The sequence below is a fragment of the Macaca fascicularis genome, chromosome 8 (genome assembly GCF_037993035.2).
Source record: "Macaca fascicularis isolate 582-1 chromosome 8, T2T-MFA8v1.1".
Lineage (NCBI taxonomy): Eukaryota > Metazoa > Chordata > Mammalia > Primates > Cercopithecidae > Macaca > Macaca fascicularis.
In genome coordinates this window covers 34,288,305-34,301,686 of record NC_088382.1, presented here as the reverse complement: position 1 = coordinate 34,301,686, position 13,382 = coordinate 34,288,305, and the positions used below count along the sequence as shown (strand labels likewise).

At 37.7% G+C, this 13,382-nt stretch overlaps 1 protein-coding gene across 50 annotated transcripts in view; it reads right to left on the bottom strand.

Moving 5' to 3' along the window:
- The window catches only part of WRN (WRN RecQ like helicase), a 139,039-nt gene that overhangs the window by 87,704 nt on the left and 37,953 nt on the right, over positions 1–13,382 (bottom strand). For 47 of the 50 annotated variants that reach the window (XR_012417190.1, XR_012417189.1, XR_012417191.1 and 44 more), the window contains 3 exons: positions 8,973–9,087; positions 3,636–4,065; positions 771–851 (listed from right to left, as the gene is read on the bottom strand). Coding sequence is in view for 44 of the 50 variants with exons in the window: in XM_015454650.3 (XP_015310136.3) it covers positions 771–851; positions 3,636–4,065; positions 8,973–9,087 (626 nt within the window). In the remaining 6 variants the exon portion in view is untranslated. Of the gene's footprint in view, positions 1–770; positions 852–3,635; positions 4,066–6,277; positions 6,722–8,972; positions 9,088–13,382 lie in introns of those variants that run through there. The other 3 variants (XM_074000663.1, XM_074000665.1, XM_074000662.1) reach the window with 2 other exon arrangements.

Here is a 13,382-nt window from a genome sequence, read left to right as displayed (position 1 = left end):
AATCCATAGAAAGAAAACTCTCAAAAAATGCCAAACATTTAAACAGAAAGTAGGAAAAGGAAGTACAGCCTTCATTAACCTGCAAAATGTAAGCAATAAAAAAAATTGAAAATAAACTTTTTACTAGGAAGAAAAGTTTTTTTTTAAGTTATTTTACTTCTTATTTAATAAAGAAAACAATACTAATAATTAGTACCCAATAAAAATGGCAATAATTGGTGTAAAAGATGGCAGTCAAATCATGAAATCCAAGGCCAGGTGCGGTGGCTCACACCTGTAATCCCAGCACTTTGGGAGGCCAAGGCGGGTGGATCACTTGAGGTCAGGAATTCGAGACCAGCATGGATAACATGTTGAAACCCTGTCTCTACTAAAAACATAAAAATTATCCAGGCATGATGGTGCATGCCCGTAATCCCAGCTACTCGGGAGGCTCATGCAGAAGGATCACTTGAGCCCAGGAGGTGAAGGTTGCAGTGAGCCGAGATGGCGCAACTGCACTCCAGCCTGGGTGACAGAGTGAGACCCTATTTCAAAATAAAAAACAAGAAGGAACAAGAAAAGCACATTTAAAATTAGTATATTATCTCTAACCCATTATTTATAGACTACGTAAAAGAAACATGAATTGGAAAATGTGAAATCTAATGTTACGTAATTACTAGCAATTTTATTGTGGTGGAACCTGGTTTAGAATTAGTTAATATTTTACTTAATTAAATGTGCTTTGGAAAGAACTTGAAGTAATGTTTTTGTAATTGTAAACATACCTTAAGCATCTCCATTTCTAAATCTTCATCACTCTCAATTACATAGGACGTATCGTTTTCATTATTAGTGGGAGACAAATGCTTTAAAAAAAGTATTAAGCATTAATTTCCAGTATAATTGACTTCATATCCTCTTTTCTGCAGAATAAAGCTCCTATGTACTAGATATCTTTAGACAACTTCCTCTTCCCTAATGGATATATAATATATATTTACATGTTTATGTGATAGATAAAAAAGGGAGAGAAGAATGAACAAAGAAACAGAGAACCAAAGAGAAAGAAAGAAATAGGAATACAAAGTTAGATAAAGAGACAAAATAAAATCCCTGCTCTAAACAAGAATACAAAATGACAAGTTCAACTCAGGTGAAACAATGTCAAACTGTGTCTCCCAAACTTTTTGAGTATAAGAACTCTTCACAACGTTGAAAAATGCCGTACAAAGAACAATAGTAGTTCTTTGACATCCACTGATATAAAAAAGATTGCAAAAAACTACTACGATTGTAGTATCTTTAAATAAATCAGTATTTTACCAATAGCATTCTCTATATCATTGAAAAGTAGTGTCAGAGATGTTATTTATTCAGTCTATTGCCAATGTTTGGGTATGAGGAAACTTTTCAATAATTTGGCAATCTCCAGGAACTAAGCGTCCAACAAGATGGGATTCCGCGACAAAAATCCATAGAAAGAAAACCCTCAAAAAATGCCAAATATTTAAACAGGAAGTAGGAAAAAGAAGTACAGCCTTTATTAACCTGCAAAATTTAAGCAATAAAAAAAACTGAAAATAAGCTTTTTACTAGGAAAAAAAGTTCTATTTTTTAAAAGTTCTTTTACTTCTTATTTAATGAATAAAGAAAACAATACTAATAATTGGTACCCAATAAAAAATGGCAATAATTGGTGTAAAAGATGTCAGCCAAATCACGAAATCTAAGGCCAGGTGCAGTGACTCACACCTGTAATCCCAGCACTTTGGGAGGCCAAGGCAGGCGGATCACTTGAGGTCAGGAGTTCGAGATCAGCATGGCCAACATGGTGAAACCCCGTCTCTACTAAAAATACAAAAATTAGCCAGGTGTGGTGGCGGGTACCTATAATCCCAGCTACTTGGGAGGCTGAGGTAGGAGAATCACTTGAATTAGGGAGGCGGAGGTTTCAGTGAGCTGAGATTGTGCCACTGCACTCCAGCTTGGGCAACAGAGCTAGATTCCATCTCAAAAAAAAAAAAAAGTCATGAAATCCTGGTAATTCTATAATACTATATGAAACATATCACTTAAAGTGTATACCTAATAAAAATTCCTAGAATATCAAAGGGAAATGCAGATGTTAGCAAAAACTGATATTTCCCAGAAGGGGAACATCCTTTATGAATGGTTGGTATGAGAATATTTTGAAAATCATTTTAAAATGAAATGCATGTATATACTGATGGAAGTGATTACTAATAGTTACCAAAATATAGATAATTGCTCAAATACTAAAATTATTGTTGCCATTAGAAAAATGATGGTGAAATAACTCTAATTAAATGGTCAAATCTAACCTTTTTTTTTTTTTTTTTTTTTGAGACGGAGTCTTGCTCTTTCGCCCAGGCTAGGGTGTAGTGGTGCAATCTCAGCTCACTGCAAGCTCCGCCTCTTGGGTTCACACTATTCTCCTGCCTCAGCCTCCTGAGTAGCTGGGGCTACAGGAGCGCGCCACCACGTCTGGCTAATTTTTTTGGATTTTTAGTAGAGACGGGGTTTCACCGTGTGAGCCAGGATGGTCTCGAGCTCCTGACTTTGTGATCTGCCCACCTTGGCCTCCCAAAGTGCTGGGATTACAGGCGTAAGCCACTGCGCCTGGCCTCAAATCTAATTTTTTTAAAAACTTATTTATCGTGAAATGAAATATAAAATTTCAGAGAATATAGGCAACAAGTAATTTTGTAAACTAATGAAAAACAAATGAGAAATTAAGAAATTAATTTAATGAAGAAGTTAAGGGAAAAAAATCTGACTCTGAGATGACAGTAAAACTATAGTGTCAGGCAAAAGCATCAGGAGTTTATTAGAAACCCTCTTACATGAGCAAGTAAAGAAATTCTGGACCAGGCACAGTGACCCACACTTATAATCCCAACACTTTGGGAGGTCAAGGAAGGTGGATCACTTGAGTCCAGGAGTTGGAGACCAGTCTGGGCAACAGAGCAAAACCCCATCTCTACAAAAAATTACAAAAATCAGCTGAGTGTAGTGGCCCAGGCCTGTATTCCCAGCTACTAGGGAGGCTGAGGTGAAAGGATCACTTAAGCCCAGGAGTTGAAGGCTGCAGGCAGCCAAGATCGCACCACTGCACTCCAGCTGGGGTGACAGAGCAAGACCCTGTCTCAAAAAAAAAAGAAAAAAGAAAAAAAGTCTGTATAAAGAAATAAAATACACCCCCAAAAATCAAAGTCAGAAGAGTAAACACTAGTAGATATGAAGAGAATCCACAAAAAGCAGAGATATTATGAAAAAAGCATACGAAATTATAAAATAGTGAACTACTACAAATGTCTGTTGACACTATAAAATCTTTCCACTACACAATGCTGCACATCATACTAAGTCAGGAGCAGCAAACTATGGCTCACAAGCCAAATATGGCCCACTATCTGTTTTTATAGATAAAGTTTCATTGAAACACAGACAGGCACAATTGTTTACATTTGTCTGTGGCTGCTTTCACACTACAATAGCAGAACTGAGTAACTGCCACAGAGACTGAATGTCCCACAAAGCCTAAAATATTTACTATCTGCCCCTTTACAGGAATAAAGTCAGCCAGACCCTACTAATAACTAAAAATGTGCTTCCTCTTTATTTAGTACCTCAGTAGATTTATAAGCAATATCACTAAGATATTTTTCCTGAGCCTGCTGTTCCAAAATTTGGAGTTCATGTTCTGTAATATCTAACGACATCAAACAAGCTCTTTCCATATTCTCTTTCAATTTATTGTCTTCTACTCCTTCTTCAAATCCATCTTCTTTTCGTTCCACTTTATTTCCAAGTACATCTTCTCCACCATGTTTAGCTAAATGATCAAGTGTTGGGTCCCATGTTTCATCTTCAACATTAATAAAAATTTTATGTTCTCCAATTTGTTTCTGTTGTACTCCCCCAGTAGTTGAATCTTCAAAGGATAATAAGTTTAAATTATTGCTAGGCCTCAGTTCAGTCTCAATGTTAGTAGACCCAATTATCATCTTCCTCAGTGAATACAGATTTTCTGAAATATCCTTTAGTAAGATAGAAACTCTAAAAAAAATAGAAAGATTAATTGAACTTTAATTGCATTAACTATAAGGACAAATTGTGAAGCATTTTAATAAGTAAAAGCTTTCTAAGTTGACCTTCACTTAAAAGATCAATAGTATTAAGACTGTTCTTCATTCCCTAATGCCCACATATAATTACAGCTTACAGGCTACTCTCTAGCATCGAGGCACTTCTGTACCAACAGTTGACTTGTATGTTTACTAAGAGTCAGTAGTGCTTGATCCCAAATTTGTTTATGCCAACTATATATTTTTTTGTTGATTAATTTGATTAATTTAATTAATGTAAAGTAAGTTGATGATACATGATCACCAAAAAAAAAAAAAAAAAAACCTATTTCATTAAATTCTAAGTTGAATATACAGAAAGATTCTTTAAATTTCTTTTTTGTTAAAAAAAAAAAAAAAGGTGTTTGATAAACTATGATAAAAGAACCCTAAAAGTCTCAAGGAAAATCATAATGCCTAGGACTCTACACTAAGATTACTTCAAGTGTCTTAATTTTTCACTCTGTCTTAAAGAATTGGAAATTGTAGATGGTACACTATAGGTGTGGTTTAAACAAGAAACACCATGCAGAACTCCGAAGAGCTGGCCTGTATATAACGAAAAAGCCTTGACATATACAAAAAGATTGGGAACAAACAAACATTAACATTTTAAGTTAAAAGAAAATTTGGGGCGGGCGCAGTGGCTCATGCCTATAATCCCAGCACTTTGGGAGGCTGAGGCGGGTAAATCACTTGAGGTCAGGAGTTCGAGACCAGTCTTGCCAACATGACAAAACCCTGTCTCTACTAAAAATACAAAAATTAGCCAGACGTGGTGGCACGTGCCTGTAATCTCAACTACTCAGGAGGCTGAGGCAGGAGAACCGCTTGAATCCCGTAGGCAGAGGTCCCAGTGAACTGAGGTAGTGCCACTGCATTCCAGCCTGGGCAATAAGAGCAATATTCCATCTCAAAAAAGAAAGAAAATTTGATGATCCCGTTTTGCCTAATTGTTTCACTTCACTGATCAATTACTAGTCCCAACTGGAACAAGTAAGAGTGTTTGTGCTCTAATTTGAAAATGATGCTGTTTTGCATCTCCAAAAATCTCGAAACTCTACATTTTTGGAACAGAAAAAATCAATTTCCCATCAGTAGGCAAATATAACAAGTGAGAAAATATGGATAGGATGCATATAAATAAATATGAGCTGAATTTCTTAGCTCCTTAATTGCAGCTGCTAATGTATAACATTTTAACTAAGTAAGTTTAAATGACTATATTATAACCCAACCTAGTTAGTTGGAATGGAAAACGACTGCTAGAGTGTAAAATCAGGCACAACATCTTGTCTATTTGTTGTAGAGCTTATTAAAGTACTTCATAAAAGCAGAAATTAGTGGAAGTGAAGGGATTATGATAGGCAGGGACTTGTTTTACTCCTTAATTAGTGATTTTGTTTAGGTCTTCTAATATTTATATATTTAATATCAATGCTTAATAAAATCTGACATGCCTTTTAAAATTTTATACTAATGACTCAAGTAAAAATTTGATCCTTCAGGGGAATAAACTACCAAAAGTGCTAAGTGGTTTCATGTGTTATTTCCAGTTACTTCTATCACTGAAAACACCACTCCAAAGTTGGGCTCAAGCTTAAGTAGACAAAGTCTACATTAACACAAACAAAATCAAGAGCAAAATTAAATTCAAAAACTAAAAACACACTAATGTTATCTAATTTAAACATTCTAAAATTCTATAAATCTTATAAAGAACTTTTAGCCTTACATGCAGCCACTCAAATGTTAAAATTACATGCAAATAGTTTAGTAGGAACAGGTATGTGATACAGTTTAATTGTTACATGGACAGGAAATGGTGTCACATACAAAACAGCAACAGTGGCACAGATTGACTATCAAGAGTGTAAGGGCTCATTTATCAGGCCCTGACATCAGGGAATATAACATGTGTTATATAAGATAACTAATATTTACTCTAACAAATACCAAGGCTGTCCTGCCTTCTTCAGTAAGGCACAGTGTACTTTTCCTTCTTCTTCAGGATTGTTATTATGCATATTAGTAGCCTGCAGACAGCCTTAGCACCCAGGAGAATGTCAAGTACACGACAGCAATAGAAGAGATATATACTGAATTTAAATCAGTGACTAAGCAGTACTATACACTGCCAATACCTTCAGAGTCCACTGAAGCATAAAGCTGCTCCCTTCTGTAACAAACTTCAAACCGTTCTATTTTAAGAGTTCTTAGTTCGAATTTTTATAGTTTTGTTCACTCTTTCACAGATTGTCAGCTGTCACTTCCACCTACTGTCATGTGCATATCATTAGTTATTTACACCATTTTCACTTTAACTCGGTACCCAAGCTTGTCAAGCAAAACGTGGCCTCATGCACTCCACTGGAAATGCAGAAAGTAAGCTGGAATACATGCTTATAGCATTATTTTGACTGCTCAGAGGTCTTTTTCGTTCTCTCCTGGTTCTGAGGTGTCATCTAGATACATTAGATATTACTGTGGACTGGTTACAAAGAACATGAAATAAGAGACTAATTATTGTTTTCACACTAAAACTTCGCAAGACCCAGTTTTTCCCATTCCCAAGTTTTAAGAAAACCCATTTAGCTTCAATATGTAAAAAATAATTATATAAATTGATAATTCTTGTCATACCCAACTAAATCAGAGTCAAGGGCCAAGAGAAAAAAAGCACTCAAGGCACATAACATTACTTTAAGAATATAATTTTCTGGGAGCCTACTTTCTGAAACTGCCTATTATAACCTAAAACCAGTTTTATCTAATAGATACTGAAACAACTGCTGCAACTCTAAGACTAGTTTTACCCACCACAGTCACTAACCAATTCAGAGCTTCCAACTCACCAAAATTTACTAGTGCCAAAGAACTTTCTGGAAAAACAATACGTAACATTTTCCTTTTTATATAACCTCCAAACTTCTCTTCGTTGTTCAGAGATACCAAAGACCACCCAGTCTGTGTATATGTCCCAAATTTAATTCTTGCTTCCCAAATAAAACATTTTCAATTTAATGATCTGTCTCTATATTTTACTTGACTTCAACAGATATTACAAAGCAAAGCATTAAGCATATGTGATTTACATCCAGTAGATATTTTAATTGCTAGTACAAAAATCTGAAATGCATGTAAAAGTCACGTAAAAGGTGACTGCTCTAATTTCATGGAGGGAAAAATGTATAAATGAGTAAGAAATAGCTTTACTAGTATCCTCCCCCATTTAAAGTTATATCTTTCAGGCCGGGCGTGGTGGCTCACGCCTATAATCCCAGCACTTTCGGAGGCTGAGGCGGGCAGATCATGAGGTGAGGAGATCAAGACCATCCTGGCTAACATGGTGAAACCCCGTCTCTACTAAAAATAAAAAAAAATAGACGGGCGTGGTGGCGGGTGCCTGTAGTCCCAGCTACTCGGGAGGCTAAGGCAGGAGAATGGCGTGAACCCGGAAGGCAGAGCTTGCAGTGAGCCGAGACTGTGCCACTGCACTCCAGCCTTGGCGACAGAGCGAGACTCCGTCCCAAAAAAAAAAAAAAAAGTTACATCTTTCAGAAATTCTCCAAGTTGCATTAAAAATTACCAAAACAGGGCCAGGCGTGGTGCCTCACGCCTGTAATCCCAGCACTTTGGGAGGCCGAAGCGGGTGGATCGTGAGGTCAGGAAATTGAGACCATCCTGGCTAACACAGTGAAACTCCGTCTCTACTAAAAATAGAAAAAAATCAGCCAGTCATGATGGCGGGTGCCTGTAGTCCCAGCTACTCAGGAGGCTGAGGCAGGAGAATGGCCTGAACCTGGGAGGCGGAGGTTGCAGTGAGCTGAGATTGCACCACTACACTTCAGCCTGGGCGACAGAGCCAGACGCCATCTCAAAAAAAAAAAGAAAGAAAGAAAAAGAAAAAAAAAAAAAAACAAAACAAATTCTAGGGGGACGGTCATTACTTTGACAAAAAAGCTAAATTTATATATCATGGTTTTAAATCTCAATCAAATCTATCACAAATCTTATCCAGAAAAGCATACATTAACTGCACTTTTTCAGTCAGAATTCTTTCTATTTCAAGTAAGAGTTTCACATTTCTACAAAGTATTTTTTGGCCCAAAATTACATTACCACATTCTAATTGTTCATTGTTCCAGAGCATTCCTGCTTTTAGAGATTTAACAAGGAAGTCATCCTGCAATTAAGGCCAGGACAAGGTCTGATTCCAAAAAGACACAGCACCTGTATTCCAAGATCTATTAATCTGTATAACATTTGATCCAACTTTTTTAAGTTACCTAGTGCTTTAGCTATAAAAGAATCTCTAAAATTGCAATGTCTTTTGTTCTAATAATCTATTTAATTAAGTAGAATTCTTAAGTAATAATCAGATAATAACAGAAAATGAGGCTACTAAGTATGAAGTTGCTTTTGGTCACTATAGATTTCAAGTGACCAAACTATAAATGTTATCAAATGAAAGATACTCATTAACAGAAAGAAAATGACAACTTTGAATCTTAAATATTTTCCTTAATGTATACTTATTTTGCTTTCAAAAAATATATAATATAGATATAATTTCAAAATGTATAATATGAATACAATTTCTATTCCTTTGTTTCATAAAACATCATACAAAGCAGACAGAAAAGGCTTAAACCTTTGGATTCACTATTTAACAACTGGAAAGATAGCTCTCAAATTTATGCATCAGTCTGTGTGTGGGTATTCAAGCAAATTTCTATGAGTCAACCTTAATAAATAGTATTCTTCACAAACAGGAAAATGTAATTTAAAAAAAACAGAATTGATTTAAATTCAAAAAAAAAAACGGTAATATTTAACCTCTGTGGGTTTTCCAATTTACTGAAAGCATCAGGAAGATGCTTAGCCAGATCCATCACTTCCTCAGAGATTGAAGTCAACTGTTTGTTCATGTCGCTAAGTAGGATTTCTTCCTCTAGGAGAAAAAAAAAAAAAAATCAATATTAATTTTCAAACCACAAAGCAGAGATATTCATTCAGCCACTTCATTAAATAATATTAGGGCTCAAATTTTCATTTTCTTTCCTTAAATGAATTCCAACAAAAAGACCTTCTTATTCAATCCCCAATTTGCCTCAGTTGCTTTCCCTCTCTTTCAAATTTGTACTGTTTCAATTTAAAGTAAATTACAAATGATCTGCAGTCATATGTATTATAACCCAGCAGTTATTGGCCTAGGCAGAAGGAGAAGGTGGAAATGAGAATCTGAACCCGTCTGTACTATTGCAAAATCAGAAGTCAGTATAACACCATGTATGCTGCTACTTAATAATACTGTTTAGTAAGCACAGCCTTCTCCAACAGTCATCCCTCATGCCTTCATTCCCAGTCATCACCAAAATAAAATGCAAGCCCTTCCTTTTTTTTTTGAGACAGAGTCTCACTCTGTCGCCCAGGCTGGAGTGCAGTGGCGCGATCTCGGCTCACTGCAACCTCCACCTCCCGGCTTCAAGCGATTCTCATTCCCTAGCCCCCGGAGTAGCTGGGACTACAGGCATGTGCCACCATGCCCAGCTAATTTTTTTTTTTTTTTTTTTGTATTTCTAGTAGAGACAGTGTTTCGCCATGGTGGCCAGGCTGGTCTCCAACTTCCGGCCTCAAGTGATCCGCCCACCTTGGCCTTCCAAACTGCTGGGATTACAGGCATGAGCTACCAACCCGGTCAAAATAAAATGTAAGCCTTCCTAATCAGTGATCATCTTCCAAATTCTCAACTTCATCCTGCCTGGTACATCATTTGCCATCAACAGCACAAAGCCTGCCCTGCTTTACCAAACACTTTCCCTGCTTAGAATTTATTCATCATCATTTCTCTTGTCCTTCAAAAGCTCATCTCCTCTGAAGCCTATGAGATAGAGCTACATAACCTGCTATTTGTGATTACTACAGTTATCTTGTCATCTCCAAACTGCATCCTTTCATCCCTTAGAGATCTTAACGCCTGATTCATTAACTGACTTTCCCTCCACTACTATTCCTGTGATAACTGCCAGTGACTTCAACATCCACAGGCCAGTTCCTTGACCCCTGCATTTCCGACAATCTTTTCTTCAACAGACCTTAGCCACTCCATTCCACAGTCATACTGTTGACCTTATAACTGCCAATAAAATCACCACTTCCAGACTTCAACTGTAAGCCTTCCACCCTGAGAACACCAGCATACCTATCTTTCCTTCCAGCATGCTTTCCCCAACAATACTTTGACACTTGCAGAACCAAATGCATTGATCCTATCACCTTTTCCTTACCTATCGCCCTCCCTACTCCCACTCCCCACTGAGCCTTCCATTTCTCTCTTACCCACAATAATCATTCCTTTGTATCTATAGACTCTCAACTCCTTTGCTCTTCCCTCCCTCCATGGTAATTACCTGGCAAAACCTCTACTCTTAATAAAACCCACTTTTTTTTTTTTACCTACCTGAGGCCTACACCCAAGCAGTTGAATATAGTTGAAAATAAAGCACATCGATGATGACACAAGTTATTTTAAACTCAGGACACAGATTTCAAACGCACCCTCAGCCCTGACTGTTAATTCTTCTGTTTCCCACTCTCAAAATGACTATTTCAAACATCTTCCTTTCTTTGTGAACCTCCAACACCTGTGAGAACAACTTCACCTCTTATTTCACTAAGAAAAATAAAACAATAAGAGAATTACCTCATCTTCCCACTTTTCAATTTGCTATTCAGTCTTCAGATCTCTACTCCCATTTATAGCAAAATTCCTTGAAAGAGTTGTCTATACTCACTCTCTCAAATTTTCTGCTCCCATTTCCTCCCAAACCAACTCCAACTAAGTTTTCACCCAAATCAGTAGAGCAAAGCTGCTTTTGAAAAGGTTACTGATGGGCCGGGCGTGGTGGCTCAGGCCTGTAATCCTAGCACTTGCAAGGCCAAGGCGGGTGGATCATGAGGTCAAGAGATCTAGAGCACCCTGGCTAACATGGTGAAACCCCATCTCTCCTAAAAATACAAAAAAATTAGCCAGGTGTGGTGGCCGGCGCCTGTAGTCCCAGCTACTCGGGAGGCTGAGGCAGCAAAACAGCGTGAACCCAAGAGGCGGAGCTTGCAGCGAGCCGAGATTGTGCCACTGCACTCCAGCATGGGCGACTGAGCAAGACTCTGTCTCAAAAAAAAAAAAAAAAAGAAAAGAAAAAGTTATTGATGGCCTCTACACCATCCAACCTAACTTAATTCTAGACTCTCATCTTACTCAACTTCTCCAAATGATTTAAAGCAACTGACAACTTCTTCCTATTTAAAACATTTTCTTCAGGTGGCTTCAGAACTAAACACCTCCTGTACTTCCCTCCTTCATTAGTGGTCCTCCCAGTCCTCTTTGCTGCTCTCTCCTCATCTTCCCAACCTCTAAATGCTGGTGTGCCTTTGAGGTCAATATCACGTCTATTCTTTATTTCATTCACTCCCTATTTTATCTCATTCAGTCTCACTGCTTTAACTACCATCGGATCTGAATTACATCTCCAACCTCAACCTTGAACTTTGGGATCATATTTCCAACTAAGACATTCTCTTGGATACCAATAATCATCTAAAACTTAGGATATGCAACTCTGAAATCTAAAGTTTTCTCACCCAAACCTGTTCTTCTCATAATCTGTCCACTATAACTGACCTTTCCATTCATCAGATGATCTGACCAAAATATCTTAACGTTCTATCAATCTTCACACCTCACCCCTTACAGGGAATTCATCAGCAAATCCCTCACAATATATATCTTCCAAATATCTACAGAAGCTACCACTTCTCATCACCTCTATTGCTACCAGTCTAATCCAAACAATTATTGTCTATTGCCTGGGCTGTTACAATAGCCTCCAAACTCTCTGCCAAAATGCCCTGGGGCTAAACATTTTTCCTTTTACGACAACCAGAAAAATCTTTCTAAAATAAAATTTTAATTATATAATTATTCTGCTCCAAACCCCCTATGGGTTTCCCATCACCCATCATCGTATTTATTTTCATTAATAAGAAATGAAGTCAGATCCACAGCCTACAAGGCCCTATGTGATGTGGCCCAAGTTCCTTTTCTAGCCTCATTTCCTGCCACTCTTACCCTCACTCATTTCATTCAGTTATATGCACTGTTCCTCCAAACAAGCCAGCCAATCACCCTAGGAGGTTTTGCACTTTCTTCCCTCTAATCCTGCTATGGTCTTCCTTCAGATAACCACACGGCTCCCTCACTTCACCCAAAGGAAATGAAGGGGTGTGGTTCGTTTGGCTTGTAAATTTTCCCAAGCAACTCTAACAGTGCCTGACACATAAGCACCCAACAAATAAGTGTTATATGAATCAATAAACATTCCCTTTCCAAACTAACCTTCTAGAAGAACAGTTGTTTACACATGCCTTAGTTATTTCTAAAACAACTAAAACAAGCTTCCAAGAAAATGTTGTTTTCAAGCCAGACGCAGTGGCCTGAAACCCAAGGTATTCAGGAGGCTGAGGCAGGAGGATCGCTTGAGGCCATGAGTCTGAGCCAGGCTGGGCAACATAATGAGAACCTGTCTCTGTTTCCACATTCCTTAGATCTAACTTACTCCTCTATTCACATTAATATGATTTCCTCCTACCTCATTCTCTTGCTATGGTTATAGGACCTTCATGTTACCAAAGACTGTGGACTCTTTCTCTGTTTGAACAGCATATGCTCCAAATGACCACTCCTCAAAACACTCCTTTGCTACCCAGTACAGCAAAGCTATTGTTTAAAAGATGACAAATGATCGGCGCATTGCCAAATCTAATGATGAATTCTAAGTCCTCAGTTTCTCAAACTCTCAGCAGAATTTAAAACAGTTGATAGCATCCTCCTACTTAAAACATGTTCTTCACTTGGCTTTCTGCACACCACACCTCCTAATTTCCTCGATGTCTATGGCAACTCCTTTGGTGTCCCCTCCTCCACACAAATGTTCAACACTAAGAGTTCCTCAGGATTCTCAGTCCAAACTCTCTTAACTCAAACTGTCCTCTGCGCTACAGCCAACACAACTAATTCTTGCACCACCTCCACTTTGCTATCTTACAGGTCTCTCTCCCTTAACATACCTAAAATCAACTGTGTGACAATGCATCCCAAAATCTTGCTCTTCCTCAATGCTTTTCATTCCCGTTGCTTATGCCAACAACACAGGAATGATCCTTGACATGTGTCTTTCATCATTACCT